General features: G+C 36.3%; 1 protein-coding gene and 1 pseudogene across 12 annotated transcripts; one reads left to right on the top strand and one right to left on the bottom strand.

Annotated features, from left to right (window-relative positions):
- Nucleotides 1–1,934: 1,934 nt before the first annotated feature.
- On the top strand, nucleotides 1,935–3,842 carry LOC110816876 (GRAS family protein RAD1 pseudogene; annotated as a pseudogene).
- A 376-nt stretch (nucleotides 3,843–4,218) lies between these two features.
- Nucleotides 4,219–20,830, bottom strand: LOC110816917 (RAF-like serine/threonine-protein kinase 20). 12 transcript variants are annotated; one of them, XM_022045269.2, is made up of 13 exons: nucleotides 20,685–20,830; nucleotides 20,487–20,580; nucleotides 19,371–19,477; nucleotides 18,439–18,663; nucleotides 14,231–17,228; nucleotides 11,743–11,844; nucleotides 8,198–8,278; nucleotides 7,725–7,877; nucleotides 7,330–7,493; nucleotides 6,793–6,940; nucleotides 6,591–6,713; nucleotides 6,160–6,247; nucleotides 4,219–4,819 (listed from the first exon to the last, which is right to left on the bottom strand). In XM_022045269.2, the coding sequence occupies exons 5-13, from the start codon at nucleotides 16,931–16,933 to the stop codon at nucleotides 4,626–4,628; spliced, it is 3,756 nt and encodes a 1,251-aa protein (XP_021900961.1). In that variant the 5' UTR covers nucleotides 16,934–17,228; nucleotides 18,439–18,663; nucleotides 19,371–19,477; nucleotides 20,487–20,580; nucleotides 20,685–20,830; the 3' UTR covers nucleotides 4,219–4,625. The 12 variants fall into 12 exon arrangements, with proteins under 12 accessions (XP_021900961.1, XP_021900957.1, XP_021900967.1 ...); XM_022045265.2 differs by having other exon boundaries at nucleotides 18,439–18,646; XM_022045275.2 differs by having other exon boundaries at nucleotides 6,591–6,689; nucleotides 18,439–18,646.
- Between the last annotated feature and the right edge of the window lie 856 nt (nucleotides 20,831–21,686).

Below are 21,686 nucleotides of genomic sequence, written 5' to 3'. Positions count from 1 at the left end.
GCCATAGGAGGAATCAGTGGGGAAAAACGAGTCGGGGGTATGAAATTTACCTCGATCGGCGGTCGGAAATTTCCCCGGTGCGGCGGCGAGTGGCGGCGGGTGGCGGCGGTCGGCCTCTGGTTCGTCTTCTCCGGCGAGCGGCTGGCGGCTAGGGTTTGTGGTCTGGTGTGGGGGTTCTATTTATAACCCCTTGCCTTTTGATCACAGCTGTTCATTTCATTTTAATCTGGGCCGTTCGTTTTTGATTGAATCTGGGCCGTCCGTGCGTTTGAATCTGGGCCGTCCGATCGCGCGATTGATCTGGGCCGTCGGATCGCACCCACGCGGATCGCCAACGTGGCTCCTTTTGGAGTGACGCGATCTTGCCACGTGGCAGGCCCCGGTTGGCCGGGACTGCTGACCGGGCCTGCTGACGTGGCCCCCCCTTTTTTTTTTTTTTTTTTTTTTTTTTTTTTTTTTTTTTTTTTTTTTTTTTTTCCTCCTCCTTTCCGGGCGCTACAATACTGCCTTCGTCAATTTTAAGTTTTAACTTTTCATCACTTTATATTTTTAGAACTACTTTTACTTTTTTTAGTCATGAAACATTGACAACGTACTTGATTGAATTTGATTTTAACTTTTAATATCTAACATATATCTAAATTCTATCACGAGTCTTTTAATGTCTCATATATTCATTATTGTGTTCTTGAAATTTATTTATGAATCTCTAATAATTCTTTTTAATTTTTATTGTTACAACTGAAACATTAATAAAATAATTTTAAAATTAATAAAAATATTGAAGTAAACTGTAAAAAATATAGAATTAGAGTCATTATTGATACTATTTAAAGCGGCTTCAAATATATAAAAATAAACTCTAGTCTAATCAAGATTCAAAGTCCGTATATAAAGTAGGTTAAAAAGGTGCGAGAAACTTATCTTTGTGTAGTAGGTTTATCATTTATAATTTTAGTTGTATGCCAATTAGTTGTGTCTAATATATCTAATTCTTTAATACGTTTAGATTTGTTAGTGATTTTTCAAAATATTACGAATTCTTTATAAATAAATTTGTAATTTATGTACTTATAGAAATATACATACCTAGAAATCTAAAATTAAATGAATTAAAATTAGAAAGATAATTATTACAAGTAGTAAGTTATAAATATTGGATAAAAAAAATAGAGAAATATAAAAATTGAAAAAAAAAATAAACTAATTTAAAATTAAATTTCTTCTATTTTTTTTTTTAAAAAGAAATTAGAAGGAATGGAAAATGAAGGCGTAGGCCACCAAGAATGTCTTATTGGTTGTTGGCCGCCCAACGGTGTGAGGTGAGACCGACAAGCAGATGAAACCAACGGAACGGAATCCTGGGAGAGGAGTGGGACCCACTCAGGTTGAGGAAACCGTCCCACCAAAGTTACACATTTTTAAAGGCCGGCAAACAACTCTTCCCATTTACCCTCAACTAATTTTCATTGGATTCTCTCCCTAATCCTTATTATGAAAATATGATATTATAATATAATATGCATATATATACATATGTGATTTTCTAGATAAATATAAAATATATATATTGATGTGTAATTAAATAAATTTTATTCATAAATTTAAAGTTAAAAAATATAAATTTGTACTTTTATTTGTTAATTAATGAATTATAAAAATATTTAATTTAATTAAGGTTCTTTGATTTTATGTCAAATTTATAAAAAACAATATTTATAATTAATCAATAACTAATCATTGATCTACTTTCTAGGTGACATATTCTAAATTTAGAATTGTCAATATTGCTAGTATAAGCATATTACAAAATAAGATTATATATATATATATGTAGATATATATAAAGGATACTTTTTTAATATGTTGTTTCTGAACTCAAAACAAAGAGAATATTCTTAAAACTCAATCGATTAAGAAAGGAAAGTCTCCAGGCATTCTATTGGGTCAATTATTATCTCTCTGAGCTCATCTCTTTTCTTCCTCCTGAAAGTCCTGCAAAAGAAACATCAGACGCCATGAACAGTTGGGACTCATTCTCTAAGCATGAAACTCTCAACCATGAGCTTGCCATTCGAAGGTTTTGCCCTGCTCGACTGGAGCAAGAACAAGGAGTATCAGATCAATGGAGTATAGACACCGTAAATGATTCTGTGTTTTCTCTTCCTCATGATCAGTATCATCACGATCACAATTATATACATCAAAATGTAACAACTCATGGTTTGCCTGCTTCTGATGTCAATGAATTTGTTGATAGCTTCATTAACATGGATCATCATGATGGCCAGTATGATGATCATGACCATCAAAATGATGATGATGGTAACAAGTCCCTCCAGGTCAAGACCCAGTATTTACTTGATCATCATCATGATGATCACCTTCACCAGCAAAATTGGAGTGGAGAGAGTGATTATAATAGGTATTTTCCGATGATGATGCCAGGAGGAGATCATGAAGTAGATCTGTATGGCTCTAGTGTGAGCCATGGAGTAGATCAAGGGCTTTACTTGGTTCATTTATTGTTGGCTTGTGCAGAGGCTGTTGGTTGTAGAGATACAAAACTTGCTGACTCCATACTTGCTCAAATTTGGTCTTCAGCTACTCTGATGGGAGATTCGTTGCAGAGGGTTTCGTATTGCTTCGCCATGGGACTGAAATCTAGGCTTTCACTTCTTCAAACTGTTACTGCAAATGGTACTTTCACAAATGGTGGTAACCATGTTTGTTGGGTCACAATGGAGGAGAAAATGGAAGCTTTTCATCTTCTTTACCAGACAACTCCTTTCATTGCTTTTGGTTTCATGGCTGCAAATGAAGCTATATGTCAAGCAACACAAGGGAAATATTCTTTGCATATTATTGATCTAGGAATGGAACATACCCTTCAATGGCCTTCACTCATAAGGAATCTGGCTTCAAGACCGGAGGGGCCACCAAAGAAACTCAAGATCACAGCAATAATTAATGATCAATATCGAATTGAGCTTGAAGGCAGCACAAAATTGCTCGTGGAGGAAGCTAACTCTCTAGGAATTCCTCTCGAGATCTACATGATATCAGAGCCAGCAACACCGACACTTATGACTAGAGAAAAGCTCGGATTGGAAGAAGGAGAAGCATTACTTGTGAATAGCATTATGCACTTGCATAAGTATGTGAAAGAGAGTAGAGGCTCTCTCAAGGCAATTCTGCAAGCAATTAAGAAACTAAGTCCAACATTGCTTACTGTGGTAGAGCAAGATGCAAACCATAATGGACCTTTTTTCTTAGGTAGATTTCTTGAATCTCTTCACTATTATTCGGCCATCTTTGATTCGTTGGAGGCTAGTCTACTGCGAAACAGTCCTCAAAGGATGAAAATAGAAAAGTATCACTTTGCAGAGGAGATTCGAAACATTGTGGCTTATGAAGGGTTGGATAGGGTGGAAAGGCACGAACGGGCAGATCAATGGAGGAGGCAGCTTGGCCGAGCTGGGTATCAAGTAATGGGATTGAAGTGTTTAAGCCAGGCGAGAATGATGTTGTCTGTCTATGGATGTGATGGATACACTTTGAGTTGTGAGAAGGGTTGCCTTCTCCTTGGGTGGAAAGGTAGGCCGATAATGTTGGCATCTGCTTGGCAAGCAAACAACTCATCATCCTAGTTTAATAAAAGTTTTGGATCATAAATATATGATAAATATAGATCTATTTTCGAATTAAATTAGGTCATTCGTGCAATGGTATTACAAAATAATTCTGTATCTATTCGGTTAATAATGAACTTTAACAATTATACTAACAACAGTAATTTGAATCTTCTTTCTTGCTAAGAATCTAAAGGAGAAATTTTTTTGTCTTTTTTCCATTGCCAATTCGCTTCCAAGTTTTCTTCCATATTCTAACTTTCATGGCAACAAATCATAGAAGCCGAGAAAGCGGATTAGCCATTTGCCTTTTCAAGCATTTCATGTAAGCTGATCCCGTTAAGGAATAAACACACCATTCAAAAGCCAACAGAAAACAAAGAGGCCCTGTGTATTGACTATGCTAACCCAACCCAATTGACAAATACAAGCAAATCATTCACAAATAACCTTCCTTTTCCTCCTGGAACTGGAAATTCGGTGCTCAGTATTGGCATATGCAACTTTTCCAAGCATGAAAACATTTCCTTCCTGCTTTTAGATTTTTCTTCTGCAAGTCTGTTAAGACATCAGAAAAAAATATACATACATAAACAGAACAAACTTTTACTTCAAACAAACACTTTTTGTATACACATAGTTTATAATCCTTTACAATAAATTATTTTTAAATAGTCCCCATATAGAGGAGAAAATGACTGCTAAATGTACAACCTATTCCAGTTTCAAGCATTTACTACATTACATATATGCCATCTCCAAAATTCCCACCAAATTTAAAGAGAGGCGGCATCTTTTCTCTTGGTGGAAGAGTAGGGAGAAAAAGGATACTGAGTAAGATGTGCAGACCTTTTAGGTTATGCGGAAATAGTGACACTTCTGGAAGCAACACTGAGCCATATCATCTCCATAAGGAATTTACCATTCATTTGACAAGTTTCTCAAACAAATCAGGCCACCGACAGCGAAATGCAGGATGTTGCATTGTCGTCGTTATTTAGATGTCTTGTAACCATGTCCCTTGGTTTGGCTAGCAGCTGCCGACATTACTCGTAACCGACCCGCTATTTCAGTGAAAGATGGCCTGGCTGCCGGGTTAGGTGCCCAACACTCTTCCATTAACCTTCTCCATTCAGGATCACAGAAGCTTGGAATGGTTGGCCTCAATGTGTTATTTACAATTCCTCCTGGATTTAATTAAAATATTTAAGATAACCACATTCTCTACAAATACAGGACACATGAAAAATTAAAAATAAACAGAAAACAAAATTAAGATATCATCTTATAACATTATACAGGTCTGGCTCCATACCAGAAATTCAGAGAGTTGGGCTGTATCCATAGATATCACCCGCCCACTCTGGCAACCCCAGACAAATAAAGAAGATACTATAAACTCACCATGCAATAATAGTTGTATGATATCTCCAACATATTTGGTGACAAAAAGATTTGACCTATTAGCGTGATGCCATGTGACCCGGCATTATGCCTAGGAAATTCGAGACTAGTATCTACTCTTTCCCTTAGTTGTTTGCCCTTGATTTTGTTTTCAGTGACTATGGTCTTAAGGAATGTGGGACCCAGTTCTAGCCTAGTCTCTTGGTGTGATACCATGTGATATTGGGCATTATGCCAAGAGAAATTCTTGATTTAATGTCCTAAAATATTCCTTCAGAAGTTTCTTCTTGAAATTTTCATAAGCATTTACTATCATTAACCCTTGATTTTTATTCTTTAGAACTATAGAATTCCCTAGTTCAAATCCTATCCAGCCTTATCCACCAGCAATGAATATCCACCCAGAAATGGCCAAGCTACTCTATAGGCAGGCTGGGAACAGAGGAGATTACCAGAAAATTAACTAATGGACTCTTAACTTTTCTTGAATAAATTTCCTGCTCTGTTCTTGGGGTAAAAAAGATCTGAAGCCAGACTGGGGAAAATCAAGAGACAATAGGAAAGTAGAGTCTCTGCTAGAAGAACTTTTACAAGATTGAGGTGCTCGGAAATATGTGAAAAAAGAGAGATAAAGAGCTGTTCTCAACAGTAGAGATGCATAGCAAAGAAGAGTTCATGGCAGGTTACCAACTCAAATTATGAAGTTTCTTTTTTCTTTTTCACAAACCAACAACAGACGAGCTGAAACAACTAGTAAAAAGTTACACCCAGATTCGAGAAGTCAGTTTCCACGTCTCTTTTACTGTTTTTTCAAGCCAAAAAATGTCCCCGAGTTGATTAGTTTGTTTGTTCAGTTCCGAAAGAGTGAAAAGTTATGGAATCTAACTCCACTAGTTATTCTCCAGAGAAGCAAAAAGGTCAAAAGTCTGGCAATTAACCAGGCTGGATGGATCTATTAATTGACTTACGCCATAGTTCAACACTAAATTTTGAATTTAGATGCTCCTTACAGTTGTTCTTCACATGATGTTGGTTAAATCATTAATAACCCTTTAAATACCTAGTAACTAAGTCAACAAAAAAAGTCCAGCAAGATTTGGAGTTAGCATGTATTTAAACCCACCGATTATCGCACCATAGTGCATATTGGCATATGGCTCGTCCCCAGTGAGAATCTCCCATAAGACAATTCCAAAGGAGAACACATCAACCTGTGCATCAATGAAGAACTGTAGCTGATATTTCCAGATTATTTAAAGCTTAAGAGACAGGAAAGAAGAGACTAAAAGAGAAACAATATTATACAGAAAACCATGTTTGAATTCTTGCTTTTTCATTGGAAATTCTTTTCAAACCAAAAGAAACATTCAGCAAAAAATTGTTTCAGTGCAGTTTAATTCTCGAATATAAAAGAATATAAAAGAATATGATCAAATGATATTCCTCCAAAAGAAATTTTCTAGGTAACTGCCAAACTTGGTGCAACCTTTCTAGAGTTATATGCAACAGTAATAACCATCAAGCCTGACTGCTAATGTACACAGGTCATCTTACCTTTTCTGAGACTTTGTTGCTGCCACCATTTAGCAACTCCGGAGCCATCCACGGTAGAGTTCCCCGTACACCACCAGATACCAAGGTATTTCTCTTGATCTTTGACAACCCAAAATCACCAACCTAGTGAATGACTAACCTTCATATCAGAAATGTTTAGATGGACTACCATTTGATCCAAAGTAGATAAAAAGCCTGTTACCTTGCAAATTGGTCTAGATGGATCTTTCAAGTTCACTAGCAAGTTGTCACATTTCAAATCAAAATGCACAATATTCTTTGAATGCAAATATTCCATTCCAAACGCGGCATCCATAGCAATTATTAGCCTCTTCCGGCGATCAAGGTACCTGAAATTGACTTCTGATGAATATGAAAGAAAGGAGCACATGAAGACAAAGGGCTCCCATAAAAGCAATAATGACAACAGAAATATCAATAATAAAAGTAACAATAAATAGCAAGACAAATATGGAAAAATGTGGTAACAATAACATAAGAATACCAATTTGCAACAAGAAGAAGAAGAACAAACGCAACAATAAAGATACAGAACTAGAAACTCAATACCAGCAAAATAAAAGAAAATCACAATTCTACTCCACTACGTGTTGCTCTAAGATGATAACAAATTACAAGAGTCCAGTACTGATAACATTTTCTAAAAAGAGCTGAATTATTATTGTGCCAGAAAGACAAGGAAACTAATATTAAAGAACACTTGGAGGTGATGACTTACCTATCTTTCTGAAGTAAAACATGTCTAAGGGATCCGTCAACCATGTACTCTGTCACAGTAGCTAGCGTACCACCAGGTCCATCTTGAACTACACCATAAAATGCCACAACATTTGGATGATGTAACTTTGAGAGAATGTCAGCCTCTCGCCAGAACTCTACCGTCTGAGGAGATATAATCCAATAAAAACTATTCAATATGGCATCAAGCAAAGAAAAATTCTTTGCAGCAAAGGCCCACTTAACAATAAAGGGAAACTTAAAATAATTGTAAATTAAGCAAAAACAGAGTAATGACGTTTCTTTCAATTTCTTTTCAATTGGGACCATATTATACGTGAGCTAAGGCATCACAGAGCTAAAGCAACTGAGTACAACACAGAAAGAAACAATTACTAGTCTCTCTTGCTCTGATGATCGCCCAGTGAAGCAACTCTTCTTTATTCTCTTGATGGCAACATCAGTTCCTCTCCATTTTCCATGATATACAGTCCCAAATGTACCAGAACCAAGCCCCCTCAGCTCTTCAAGATCTTCGTTCTTAATGAACTATTATATGTGTCAGAAGACTGAATGAGTAAGATCATTATGGACAATATATAGCACTATTTAGAATCAGTTGGACATATAAAAAATAACCATATTAGTATAAATCTCCAAAAGGCATAAATCTAGCATATTAAGAAATTCAGATGACAATGAAAGAGATGGTTTAGCAGTTTGAATAGGAAAATGATTTTTTTTAATAGATATGAAAGCCAAAATAGTGCATTTACTAAGCCAAACAATGAAAACCTCCTCAACCATGCCAAGTAAAGGAGCTTGACATCATAATACAGCACATACGGATAAACTGACAGGCATCTTACCTGCAAGGTATGTATATCGAAATCTCCTAGGGAAGGATCCAGGGGAGGAAGACCAGCGCGCCTCATTTCTCTTGTCCCCTCCTAATAGCATTAAAAGTTGTAAGAAAAAAGTACAAACATTTAAGGAGCAGACAAATAGTTTGGCAAATAAAATTATTTCATTCAAAATGATTTCCACTCATTCATGAATCAAAATTCTAATCCACTCCCCAGAAATAAAATGTGAATTCATTTATTTCCCAAAATTACCCTTAAATGAGATATCTTAAGGACAAAATATCTTAACTGTTTGACAGCCTAGATTATTTAATAATTGTTCACCTCCAGTTAGCATTATCTTCCTTCTATTTTCTCCTGAAAGAAATGAGATCAATGAAACCAGATGTTACACCACAAACTTCAAGAAAAACTAGAATAAAGGTGAAGAGAATGAAGCTTGTTGAGGCTAAGAAATTCTTCCTTTTTACTAATTTATTTCCAGCACCAAGGAGGCTGATTTATACAGGTTTTACAACCAATTTCTAACAAAAAAGGTATAACAGAATTGGTTACAGCAAAAGAAATAACAGAATTGGTGGCAGGGTACACCTCACCAATTCTGTTATTCTGCCCATTAACATAAGGACAAAATAAAAAAACAGAAACTATTCCCTCATTTTCTGCACTGTCCCTCAATCTAATTTACATATATGTTGAGTAAACCTAGATTGGATATGATGTTATCAAAGAACCCTTTTGGTAGACCTTTCGTTAGGACATCTGCAATCTGTTGATCGGTCGGAATGTATATAAGTATTATAATCTCATTTTCTAACTTTTCCTTAATGAAATGACGATCAATCTCCATATATTTGGTGCGGTCATGATGCACAGGATTTTTAGTCATACAGATGGTTGATTGGTTATCACACTATACTTTCATTGGAGTATTATCAAAGAATTTTAATTCGACTAATATCTTCCTCAACCATATTCCTTCACATATCCCGTGAGCAAGTGCCCAAAACTCAGATTTTGCATTGCTTCGTGATACTACAGACTGTTTCTTACCGCGCCACGTAATCAAATTCCCCCAGACATAAGTACAATAGCCTGATATAGATCTTCTGTCAGTTATCGACCTTGCCCAATCGGTATCAGTAAAGATCTCGACATCTCTTTTCATCATTTTTTGAAAAAAACAGTCATTGACCTGGAATCATTTTTAGGTATCTCAAAATGCGATATACTCCCTTCATGTATTCCTCAGTTGGTTGATTCATGAATTGACTTACCACACTAACTACAAAACTAATGTCAGGTCTTGTATGTGCCAAATAGATGAGTTTTTCAACAAGTCTTTGATATCTTTCCTTATCAACAGTTTTATCACTGATTTTGAACCCGAGTTTAATGGTTGGGTCCATAGGTGTGTCTGCAGGCTTGCTCCCAAGCATTTCTGTCTCTTTAAGAAGATCTAAGATGTACTTTCGTTGTGATACAGAAATTGCTCTTTTTAACCGGGCTACTTCCATCCCAAGAAAGTACTTGAGTGTCCCAAGGTCTTTAGTCTCAAATTCCTTGGCCAATAACACTTTGAGTCTCTGTATTTCTTCAATGTGATCACCTATTAGAATGATATTATCCACATAGACAATTAAAATGGATTTCTTACCTGAAATGCAATGTTTGACAAACATTGTATGATTTTATTGACACTGCTTATATTTTTTTTGTTTTATTGATTTTGTAAATCTGTCAAACCATGCCCTTGGAGATTGCTTCCGACTATAGAGTGTCTTTTTTAATTTGTGTACCTTCTAGGGACTGTCAATTCAATACCTAGTGGGATGTCCATATATACTTCTTCCTCAAGATCACCATTGAAGAAGACATTCTTCACATCTACCTGATAAAGTGGCCAATCAAGATTTGAGGCGAGTGAAAGAAGTACTTGAATTGTGTTGTGTTTGGCTACTCGAGCAAATGTCTCCTGATAGTCGATCCCATAGGATTGAGTGAAACCTTCGGCTACTAGACGAGCATTATGTCGATTTATACTTCCATCTGAATTGTATTTAGTTGTAAAGATCCACTTGCACCCTACTTGATGTTTTCCTAGTGGTAGATCTAACAGTTCCCATGTTCCATTCTTCTCAAGCGCTCTAATTTCCTCTTGAACAACTGTTCTCTATTCAAGGATTTTAAGAGTTTCATAAAGAACTACTGTCTAGTCTGCTCACAAAAATATGGTGATCCGAAGACAACTTCTCTAATGAAATAAAATCTTATATAGAATGTTTGGTGCATGCTGGAGTCCCTTTTCTCAAGGCAATAGGCAAATCAGTGTCAGTATCAATAGTAGAGATAGAAGTCTCATTACCTGTCAATTTCTGGATGTCTGGAGCGGGGATAGATTCATGGCAAAGCTCGGTGGAGTCAGATATTTTCCCTTCTCGAACCTTGTTTCTTCTAGTGTAAACATGTAACTTATTATTTGCATGTGCTGTTATTGTCATTGGATCAGGTTTTTTATGTGAAGTTTCAGGCTCTAGAGGGAAAGAATCTGGTGTAAGAGTCTGTGAGTAGAGGAGAGGTATGCTTACATCCCACAACTGATATTCCTGAATAAAGTTCTCCCCCTGAATATGAGTTGTAGGATAATATGGTTGGTTTTCAAAGAATGTGATATTCATAGTGTTGTAAAATTTATGGGTGTCCGGAACTAGACAATTATATCCTTTTTTATTCGATGAGTATCCAATAAATATGCATTTAAGAGCCCTTGGGTCAAGTTTTCCTCGGAGATGGGTATGTATATGGACATATGCTGAACAACTAAATACTTTGGGTGGTAATGTGTTTAAGAGATGAGATTCAGAGAAAGCTCGTGAGAGAGTGGTGTGTGGTGATTGAAAACGTAAGACTCGAGAGGGCATTCGGTTTATCAAGTAGGTAGACGTGAGTGCAGCCTCTCCTCAAAGATATTTGGGAACATGAGTAGTAAACATAAGTGATCTACCCACCTCAAGAATATGTTCGTTTTTTCTTTCAGCTACTCCGTTTTGTTGTGGAGTATGAACACAAGAACTCTAGTGAACAATCCCATGTTCGGTCAAGTATTTACCAAGGGTTGTTTTGAAATATTCATATGCATTATCATATTTAAGTACTTGAATTTGGGTATAAAATTGTGTTCGAATCATGACATGGAACTTTTGAAAGAGAGATCCAACTTCAGATTTGTTTTTCACAAAAAATACCCAAGTTATTCTCGTATGATCATTAATAAAGGATACAAATCACTTACTTCCGGTGATATTGGTGACCCTGAAGGGACCCCACACATCGTTATGAATTAGTGCAAATGATTTTAAAGGTTTATATTGTAGACTAGGAAAAGAACTGCGAATATGTTTGAAAAACTGACAGATTTCACATTGAAATAAAGTAGAATCTTTATTCATGAACAGTAAAAGGAACAACTTTTTCAGGCACACAAAGTTTGGATGCCCTAATCTATAGTGTCACAGCATAATATTACGATCATTATTTGAATGACTTACAGAGATAGCATTGTGAGTTTGTTCTCTAGAAGGATTGAGTTGAAGTAGGTATAGTCCTGAGCTTATCCTAGCATTGCCAATCATCTTCCCTGAGTACAAATCCTGAAATTCACACATGTTAGAAACAAACTTAGCCACACAATTCAAATTTGTACACAGTTTGCTTACTGACAGTAAGTTACAATCAAGATTTTGAATATAAAGAACTGAATTATTAAGAGTCAAGTGCGGTGATAAAATCACAGAACCCATTCCTGCCACTTTTGAGAGAGACCCATCCGCTATTCTGATTGAGTAGTCCTCTTGACACTTGCTCTATTTTTGAAACAGTGAGGCGTCCCCAGTCATGTGATCAGAAGCTCCTGAATCTACAACCCAAATCTGTTTCATGGCTGAATAGGCTGACAAGCCAAAAAGATTACCTTTATGAGCCACTGAAGCTACTGTTTTTTGGGACATCAAGCGTTGAAGAACCTTCATTTGTTATGGGCTGAAAGGGTTACTTTCCGCAACAGTAGGTGGCATTTCTTCTGCAGAAGCATGGTTTGTTTGGAGGATGCTTGGAGTTTCCGACTTGAAAAATTTTTTATCACTTGGTTTGCCGTGAATTTTCCAGCACTTCTCACGAGTGTGGCTGAGCTTCCTGCAGTGGTGACACCATGGTCGGCCCTTCTTCATCCGAGCATCTTGAGTTCTGGTTGTGAGCGCAGAGGATTCTTCGGCCAAGCAGGTGAAATGGGCATCCCCCATCATCACTCTTCGTCGACTTTCTTTTCTCCTAACTTCACAGAAGGCTTCACGAAGACCGGGCAAGGGTTTGATGCCTAGTACGCGTCCCCATACCTCGTTGAGATCTTTATTCAGTCCCATCAAGAACTTGAACACCTACTTTTGTCCAAGGATTGTCTTGAAGAATTTGGCGTCATCTGGACAGTTCCATCAATGCTCTTCAAAGACATCTGGCTTTTTCCAGTTGCGAGTCAGGAGATTATAGTATTAGGTCACACTCAGTTCACCTTGGCACAAGTCTTGGAGCGTCGATTCAATCTCGAAAATGGCGGACGTGTTCTCCTTACTGGAGTAGAATTCTTGAGCCGCTTCCCATATCTCATGCGCGGTCTCATACAGCAGAAAATTCTTGCCAATTTCAAGTGTCATTGAGTTTACGAGCCAGGACATTATCATGTTGTTCTCAATCTTCTATAACCGAGTGTTCGGGTCATTTGGCAGAGGAGGGGCGAGGTCTCTGGTGAGGGACTCATCTCTTCCTTTGCCCCGGATGAACAGCAAGACGGAAGATGACCACTGGATGTAATTGTCCCCATTTAGCTTGTGCCCGGTGATAAAAGACGCAGCGGATTCTCCCAAACCATGAGTAATCGGTGAGGGAAGAAAGGAGCCCGAGGAAACCTCGGGTGGAGAAGGTGGAGTCTCTCCCGTGGCCATTTCTGGTTTCGGCTAAGCGGAAAGAGCTCCTGGACCAGGTATTCTCTGATACCATGAAGAGAATGAAGCTTGTTGAGGCTAAGAAATTCTTCCTCTTTACATATTTATTTCCAGCACCAAGGGCCTGATACAGGTTTTACAACCAATTTCTGACCAAAAAAGGTATAACAGAATTGGTGACAACAAAAGGAATAACAGAATTGGTGGCAGGGTACACCTCACCAATTCTGTTATTCTGCCCATTAGCATAAGGGCAAAATAGAAAAACAGAAATTATTCCCTCATTTTCTACCAAAGGCATCATGTAGCTTCAATCGAGTCACTTGCATGACTTTCCAGAAAAAGTATTGACAATATCATAAAGCAGAGTGAAGAGAACATTAGAGAGGTATTTGACGAATGACAATTTAATGGCCAAGAACATCACTGGTTTTGTTGCATCTAGCAGATGCAACTGATTAACAAACTAAGAACAAAGAACAAAGAAACATGGATTTGCAGATAACAAGAAAACAAAAAGGCAGAACAACAAGATAAAATACAAAGACGATAGAAAATGATGGAGCAAAGTGGAAAACATATTAAAAAGAAAAAGAAAAAGAAATCGGGCCAAGAGAGAAGTTTTGGTAGTAGGGAGGTGAGAAGAAAGCAATTAAGTGACAGAATACTTGCTTGATAGATTAGTTTCATTCCACAATAAAATAGAAGAATAAAATGTTAATAGATTAGTTTCATTCCTTCTGCAATGTTCACATTTTCTTTTTCAAGTTTATCGTGCCAACAAGTGTAAATAAAAAGATCACCTTTTGTCCCCTTTTTCAGCAAATACAGAAGACAGGTTCATGGAGACAGTTTTATTCTTAATGGCACCACAAAAATCAAAGACGCTTAAAGAGTTTCACTAAAATTTAATTCAATTCACAAGTCTCAACTTAAGGTACATAAGAGGTACTTAAAGAAAGAAAATTGTTCCCTTAGATGTTGCACAAATTGGAAGGTGATAAACATCTCATCATGGAGGAAGAGCAATAGATGGGAGTACCTCATACTCCGACTCAAGTGTTCTAAGGTTTTCCATCGTAACATCAGACTGCATATGTTCAGTGACCTTCACATGGGAATGATCTAAATTTGAGAGCATCTCATTGTTGCCAGGTCCAGCCCTCGCAGGTAAATCATTTTTATCTTCCCCAATAAAGCTGACTTCCTCTCTTATTATAGGTGTAAACTGAGATAATTTACAATCTCCTTCAACATCGGGATGTGGTGATGAAAATCCATCATGTTCGTCAATAAAAGAAACATCCTTTTGGCCAAATCCATCTTTTGCCAGCTTCTGGAAATATGACCAACGCTTAGGTTCATGATTTTCCATGTTCCAGCTCAAACCAGCTCCATCCTGATGCAGGGTACGAATAGCAGGGGAATCGTCAGAAACCGTTGCTTTAGAAAATATATCAGAGAAGAAATCAGGAGGGAAATGGTCATCAATATTAATAACAATGTCTCCCTGCTCAGAAGTAGAAACTCCAACAGAAGCTTTAACTGGATGAATATCAGGCTGCGAAGTAGAAGCTACATGGTCCACAGCAGGAACTTCATTTCCAGCTTCTAGAGGATAGTTTTTCTCAAATTTAACTTTAAGCATCGTATCCTTGTTTGCAGCATCATTACCAGTCACAGGGCCTGAAATTACCTGCTCAAATTCAGAGTTCAAATGTTCCTCCCAACGCTTTGAAGTCCGAGAAATTGCCTCAGTAACATCTTTGTAATTTTGAAGTTGCACAAAGCCATCATGAATGCTAGGTGAATTTGTATACAATGGCTTTGCAGTTGAGGAGGGTTCAGGCTGGATATTCAGGTTAGCAACATGTGATTTTTCATTAGATTCTTTAGCTGGCTCTTGCTGTGCAATAACAGAATGTGAGTGAGACATAAGAAACTGAGAACCCAGTGAGTCATTGGATTTTGATAATCGATTAAGCAACTCTAACTGTTCCCTGGGTATTCTCTCTGAATAATATACTCTCTGAGGAAGCACATGCTGCTCCAGATAGCTCAAATCAATCAAATTGGACTCAGGATGAGCATAACCATGGCCGGATGCATTACTAGATGATAACTGATGCACATCATTACCAGACCTAGGAACATCAACACTAGTTGCCGCATCATTTGAGGAAGAAGCCTTTAGTGATTCCATGACTTTTGCCTCATTTCTGGGGGCCAACAAATGTAGATCTTCTATTGCAGAGTTGATTGCCACTGGTACCTCCTCAACTGGACAGCGATTTATCATGTTATCATCACATTCTTGCAAAAGCAGTTGGTTATCCTTTTCTAATGGCTGCCGCCTTTCAAGGTTAGTCTGTTGTCCAGCTGTTATATCAGGTTTTGGCTTTAGTGCCTGCACTAGCACCTGCTGGTTGTCCGATTTTAGACCATTGTATGGCTGTCTTTCAGTCAAAACTTCTCGTTGATTCACATGGCCAGGAAGATGCATAGACATAGAAATGTCTATAAGAGAAGTAGAAGAATCGTGGTTACTTGATTCAAACTGCTTGGTGTCCCTATGGTGCATGGTATGACCAAAAAACTCTGAATAAGTTTCATCAACACTGGTGGAACTTGGGAGTACCGGTTGAGAAGACTGAACGAGTGATGATGAGACCATCATTCCAGCCAACAGTGAAGCACTAACCCCAATCGACTCTCTTGCAACTCCAACTGCATCAATGTTTTTTCTATCAAGTTCATCCAAATTGTTTGCAGAAGTGCTTTCTAAACCATGAAGGATTGAGTTCCTGCTAGATCTCAGGTCCATGCCGTTGACAGCTACCACATACTGAATCTCAGAATCACCATTACTGCTCCCCAGACCAAAATCAGCCTCATCCAAGTCACTCACAGAGAAAAGAAACATTCTGAGCTTTTGTGGTCCTTCTCCATCTTCCAGTTCATTACATTCTTCCATCATATTGTGAATATCTTCATCAGAAGATACTGACACCAAGGCATCAAGATCCTCACCAGGAAGCTGATATTTTATCACATGAGCCTGGTTATAAATTGCTAAAGTTTTCTGCTTGAGCTCCTCCCAAGAAATGTTTTTCCTTATACGCATAATACGTGTTTCACCTCCAACATATCTCAGCTTTCCATCACTAGGTCGTGGAAGGGCTTTCCCACCAAAGCTGCAAAGAACCTTCATCCTTGTGGATAAGCTTTTAGAGGCTCTAGATGGAGGATAACCATGTGGAGTTCCCTGATTACGATCATAACATGGTTTAGATTGCGGCACTACTTGCACTGAACCATACTTGTTTCTGTCATCGTGAAGAGATGAGTTGTGTCTGTTAGTCTCTTTCGGACCTTTCTCAATTGTGGTGGGCATTGAAATATCTGAACTGCTTTGAGATCCTCTATGATCGATACCCAAAATTCCTTTTAGTTCCATACAACCTGGTGTATAATTAGGGTCACCCACAGCATCTGGAATGGAAGGCTTTCGAATATGTACCCTATCACGCATAAATTCAAGAGAAAACTCCTCACCTGTCTGGATTGAGTAATTAAGCACAGGTTTTATTTCAGGAACATTTATATTTTGAGGTCTCATACTCATACTCATGCTGCTTATAGACTCTAGCATAAGTGCCTGAGAAGCAGAATGGAATTCATCATTTCCATTTCCAGTTTCCATGGAATTGTATGGGAAGTACTTCTGACTGCTTGACTGTTCCATTATAAGAGCGTCTGATTCCCTCTATGTATGTAACCTCAATCAGCATAAAGCCCATCCAACAATGCCACAAGAAATACATGAACCACATCTAGAAACAGCCATGCAAACAAACTGAATCACAATTTCTACTCCCTAGATAACAGTACCAATAACTATTGTTGCAGCAAAGTTAAAATGGTAAGACCAAACAGAAATAGGAAGAAGAAGTTTGGCAATTCCCAGGTGTCATAACCTGGAAGGAGACTTCCAGTTGCTTCAATGATCTTAGAGATAGCCAGCATCCCTGCAATCAGACCTGATACAATCAAAGAGTGGAAAGGAGAAAAAGCAATAAGTAGTCATTCGTGAATATCTACATATCCAATGTTAAATACAGTTCAAAGATTATTTCTGTTAATTGACATCCTAAAATTAGTTTATAATGGTACCAAGGAAATGGTGAATAGTATCAACCCTTCTTTAATCAAAAAGATCCAACCTTGTGCTGGAAGAAACATTAGCTAGGTTTCCATTAACTTGTGGATGAATGCAATCTTATGAACATATGTTGAAGGTAATCAATTAAGAAGAAGAACGTGTACTATCTCACTTAAAGAGAAAGAGTTACTGAGACAAAATCTAGGTAAGCATGCAAGAAAAGGCTAGAAAGACAAGTGATGGCTCTCCATCTTGATAGTATCCAACATATTCTAATGCTCTTGAATGGCTCATATTAGCATATGCTGATCTAAAAATTGTCGTTTTCATTCCCCTCTTCCTCTAGTCCTTCAAGGCACTTCAATCTTAATTCAGAGCCATGTCTTATTTTAGAAGCTTATGAAACTTTAACCAGTTTCTTGTTGACTTATGTAGGAGAATATTCATAGTGGGGAATTGTATTTTACACATTGATTTGTCTGGCAATCCAGAAAAAATAACATATGATTATATTTTAAAATTCTCTTGGTTTCCAAAATCTATATGAAAACAACTTCATAAAAGTATCAACATACATATTCAAGATAGCAAATCGTCTTCATCGATGCATACAAGTGTGTGTTCCTATGCAACGTACTATGCATGTATGCATGGACACATCTAAGGTATTAGCTTAAATTAACCAAGGAATTCCCAACTCAAAATCACTAAGAAAAATAAACCTACCAGAAAAATATTATAAAACATACTGCTAATGATCATGTAATAATCACACAGATAATTGAAGGGAGCTCAAATTAGCTATCCAAATCAAGTTCTCAAAAAATCTGCCTTTATTAATTTATTAACCGTTACTGTCATTATTGGTCACAATTATCAGACAAGCAAAAAACTTAAGTACCCTTTTGAGTAACCAAATACACTGAATCAGATGATTTGTAAAATAAAAACGCCTGTTTAATTAATATGATGATATTTCTTCAAACGTGAAATAGATTTAACTCAAAGTATAGTAAATATACTGAGAGATATCAAAAGCATTACGTGAATGGAGGGAGGAGGGAGATGACTTAAACTGGCAATCGTACCTGAAGAAATGAAGGAGATGCATTTTCAAAGTCCAAATGTTTGCTCAAGAAGGATTGAGCAAACTAGCCATCAACTTATTGAATATGCCTCTCTTTTTAATCTTAAAGTGTAGGAGCAACACGTGAATCTCCATTTCCCTTCATTTCTTGCATCAACTTCCCTTTCAATCTTTTTTACTTAATGGTGCTTGCTTTCTTATATATTCTTCTGCAGATTTTGGAATCCTTTTAGGCGTTAGTTAAATCACTCTTCCAGTTGTTGCAAGTCCAGCTTACTTTTTACTTCTTATAATGTGATTTTTTATGTAACGAAATAAGAAAAGATGTTCAAATTTGTGTATTTATGATTAGAGATAGAAAGGAGAGCCATTTTTTTGGTAGAGAAAAAACAAGCTCAGAGCTTCATAAGCCTAAGCCAATATAGAGTACAGCCATGTCACAAAAAGTAAAGAATCAGAATGTCTCAAGCCAAGAGGATAGCTCTATGTCAAGTTGGTAAGGTGCTCAGCACAATGGTTCTCTTCTGTAACTGTGTGAATGATCTTGACTTCCCAATCTCATGAGACATCCTAACAAGCTAAATAAATTCAACAGAGGAGCCAAAATTATTGAACTTTGCTTATGTGAATATCTAACAACCTAAATAATTCTCTTTTCCAACTGAGAGACAGGGAAATTGTCAAAAGGGAAAATTTTACTGACAAATACGTAAACCGGAAGAAAAAATACTCGTAGTGGATACAGTTAATAAGACTATGGCCAGTGACCACAAAGGCATTCAACGAATACTAGTTATGTTACTGAAAAGGAATTGATGCCCTTAAGCCTTGGAAAAACTGTCAAATTTAAGTTTGCAAAACGATTTGAGACACTTAAGTTTCTTTTACCATAAGACATAGTCTGAATAAATAATTGGGAATATGAATTAGTACCTGCTCTTAAATAATAGCCAAGCTTAACAAAGTTCTGCCGCTAACAAAACACACACCGCCACTTTCTTCAAACAAAAAGGAAAAATTCTAACAGGATCTTCAATTATCTGCAACAAAAACGATAACTAAGGGCAAGGGGAGGAAAAAATAGTACCAAGATTAAAAGTAACTGCAGTTAATCTGAGCACAGCCATCCATCAAACTCATGTATGCAAGTGTAGTTGAGCAAATAAACGTCAAAGAAAAAAATTCACAATCTCCAACAGAACAAAAAATAACATGTCAAAATTCAAGAAATCACCAATAAATTTTTATCATCAACATCCATTAAGTGATGTTAGTCATCAAAGCCCTAATTCTTATTGAACTAATATTATTGAATTGTGAAAAACCACCAAGGGGATAAAATGAACCATTCCAAAAGTCTAAAAATTAGGAAAAACCAAAGAAAAAAGGTAGGAAAGCAAACATCATTTTCACTCTCATTTAAGCTTGTATAAGTAGGACAGAAACCAAATTCTAGTTATTGCATGTAACTTTAAGTCAACAAATTTTTACAGAAAATGTTAAGAGGCCATTTATTTAAATATTTCCAGATTTCTACTCTTAAAAAATAGAGAATCTGTTTTAGAGGTTTTCTAACTAGAAGAGAAGTTTCTAACTAAGAGTGTTCGGCTCTTTCTTTTTGTTGGGTAATAAGAGCTTTTAGTTCTTCAAAATGCGAATTTTCTTCTTTTATTTTTGAAATTAAAAACAGCAGAAAAAGCATGTCTGGTAGTTGAAAACAAAACATTCTTTAAGAAAATACATAAAATTATGGCATGATTGAATAATAAAAGGTTGTTCAGCGTTTTTACAAATCTGTATGCAAATATATACTCTTTTTTCTATTTATAGACGTAGATATATATATAAATGCACAGATGTATAATATGCACGTAAGCGTGTACATATATTACATATCCGAGAGTAGTCTCCTAAAACATAACAGTCACTTAGGTTTTCACAAACAGTGCAACGTTTAGAATCTTACAAACTTATTGCACAGGTAGAATTTATACATAACCAATTCAAATTGAACTAGAACAAAGAAACATATAACAGACTAAAAAGTACCAGAGGAAAACCAAGCAACAAAGAAACTGCAGCAACTAACTTCAATCTGATCAACCGTACAGTCGGAAGGCCAAAAATCAGCTGATCAAACTATCTTCAAAAAACAGAAAGAAGAAAGAAATCAAATCTTATATTCCGAAATTAAAACAAAAACAAAGAAACAAAAGAAAGAACAGTTAAGAATCGAAATCAGATTACCTGGAAAGAAGTGATGAAGAACAGGAGGAGATGGAAGAGGGGCGATGGTGTGAAGTGAGGAGGAGAGAAGATAAGCGCGTAGGAAGGGTGAAGTCACAAAATTTGTTGGTTAATGGACGTTCTTTTCCAATTAAAATTGTGGAAGCGATTTATATGAATTTAAAGATCCAGAGACTGTTGCGGGCCCCAAGTAGAGTTGGTGGAGGCTGGGCCATGTTTCACTTTAAACTAATTTCTAAGCAACACGGTTACGTCGTCGTTTTGTGGCCATTGATGGCGCTAAGTGGGCCCACATTGATGGAGAACGAATAACGTGGCATGGGACTGAAAGGGTTTAAATAAAACATGACTAATTCTTTGGAATAACATTGTGGGTGCAAATAAATATAACAAATTATATTTTTCCACAACTGATTTAAAATTTTTATATTCTATTTAAAAATATAAATTCAAATTTTATTAAAAATATAAAATTTAGTGTTTTATCAATACTTATAAATTAACAGTTGTGGATTAATTTATAATATTTGATTCAATAAAATTAATTATTTTATTAATATATTAATAAAATTATAATTATTAAATTTATTTAAATTTTAATAAATTTATTATGTTTTAATTGAAATATTCTGGTGATGACTTTTTTTATTAAAATAATCATAAAAAATTAGAAATTCAATTTAATTTTTTTTAAAAAAATTAAAAATACTAATTCATGCATGTATGTATATAATTTATGTTGGTGACTTTTTACTATTTAGTTATACAGATAATATCAAGAATCATGAAATATTGAGAGCTCGAAACAGACAAAACTCAAGGAAAGAAACTCTTAAAAGTATGTAGTTTTTTTAATTTTATTATAAATTATCTAAAGATAAGATTAGAATATATTTAACTTCATAAAAGTGATTAGAAATAACCACTTAATTATATCTAAATTATATAGTTTTATAGTTAAGTAGAAAGCATTAGACCGCCGTACAGACACTTTTCATAAAC

This window comes from Carica papaya, chromosome 5 (assembly GCF_054855325.1).
Source record: "Carica papaya isolate Zhongbai chromosome 5, ASM5485532v1, whole genome shotgun sequence".
Taxonomy (NCBI): domain Eukaryota; kingdom Viridiplantae; phylum Streptophyta; class Magnoliopsida; order Brassicales; family Caricaceae; genus Carica; species Carica papaya.
Note: the sequence above shows the minus strand (reverse complement) of the source record. Positions and strands in the feature narration are given on the sequence as shown.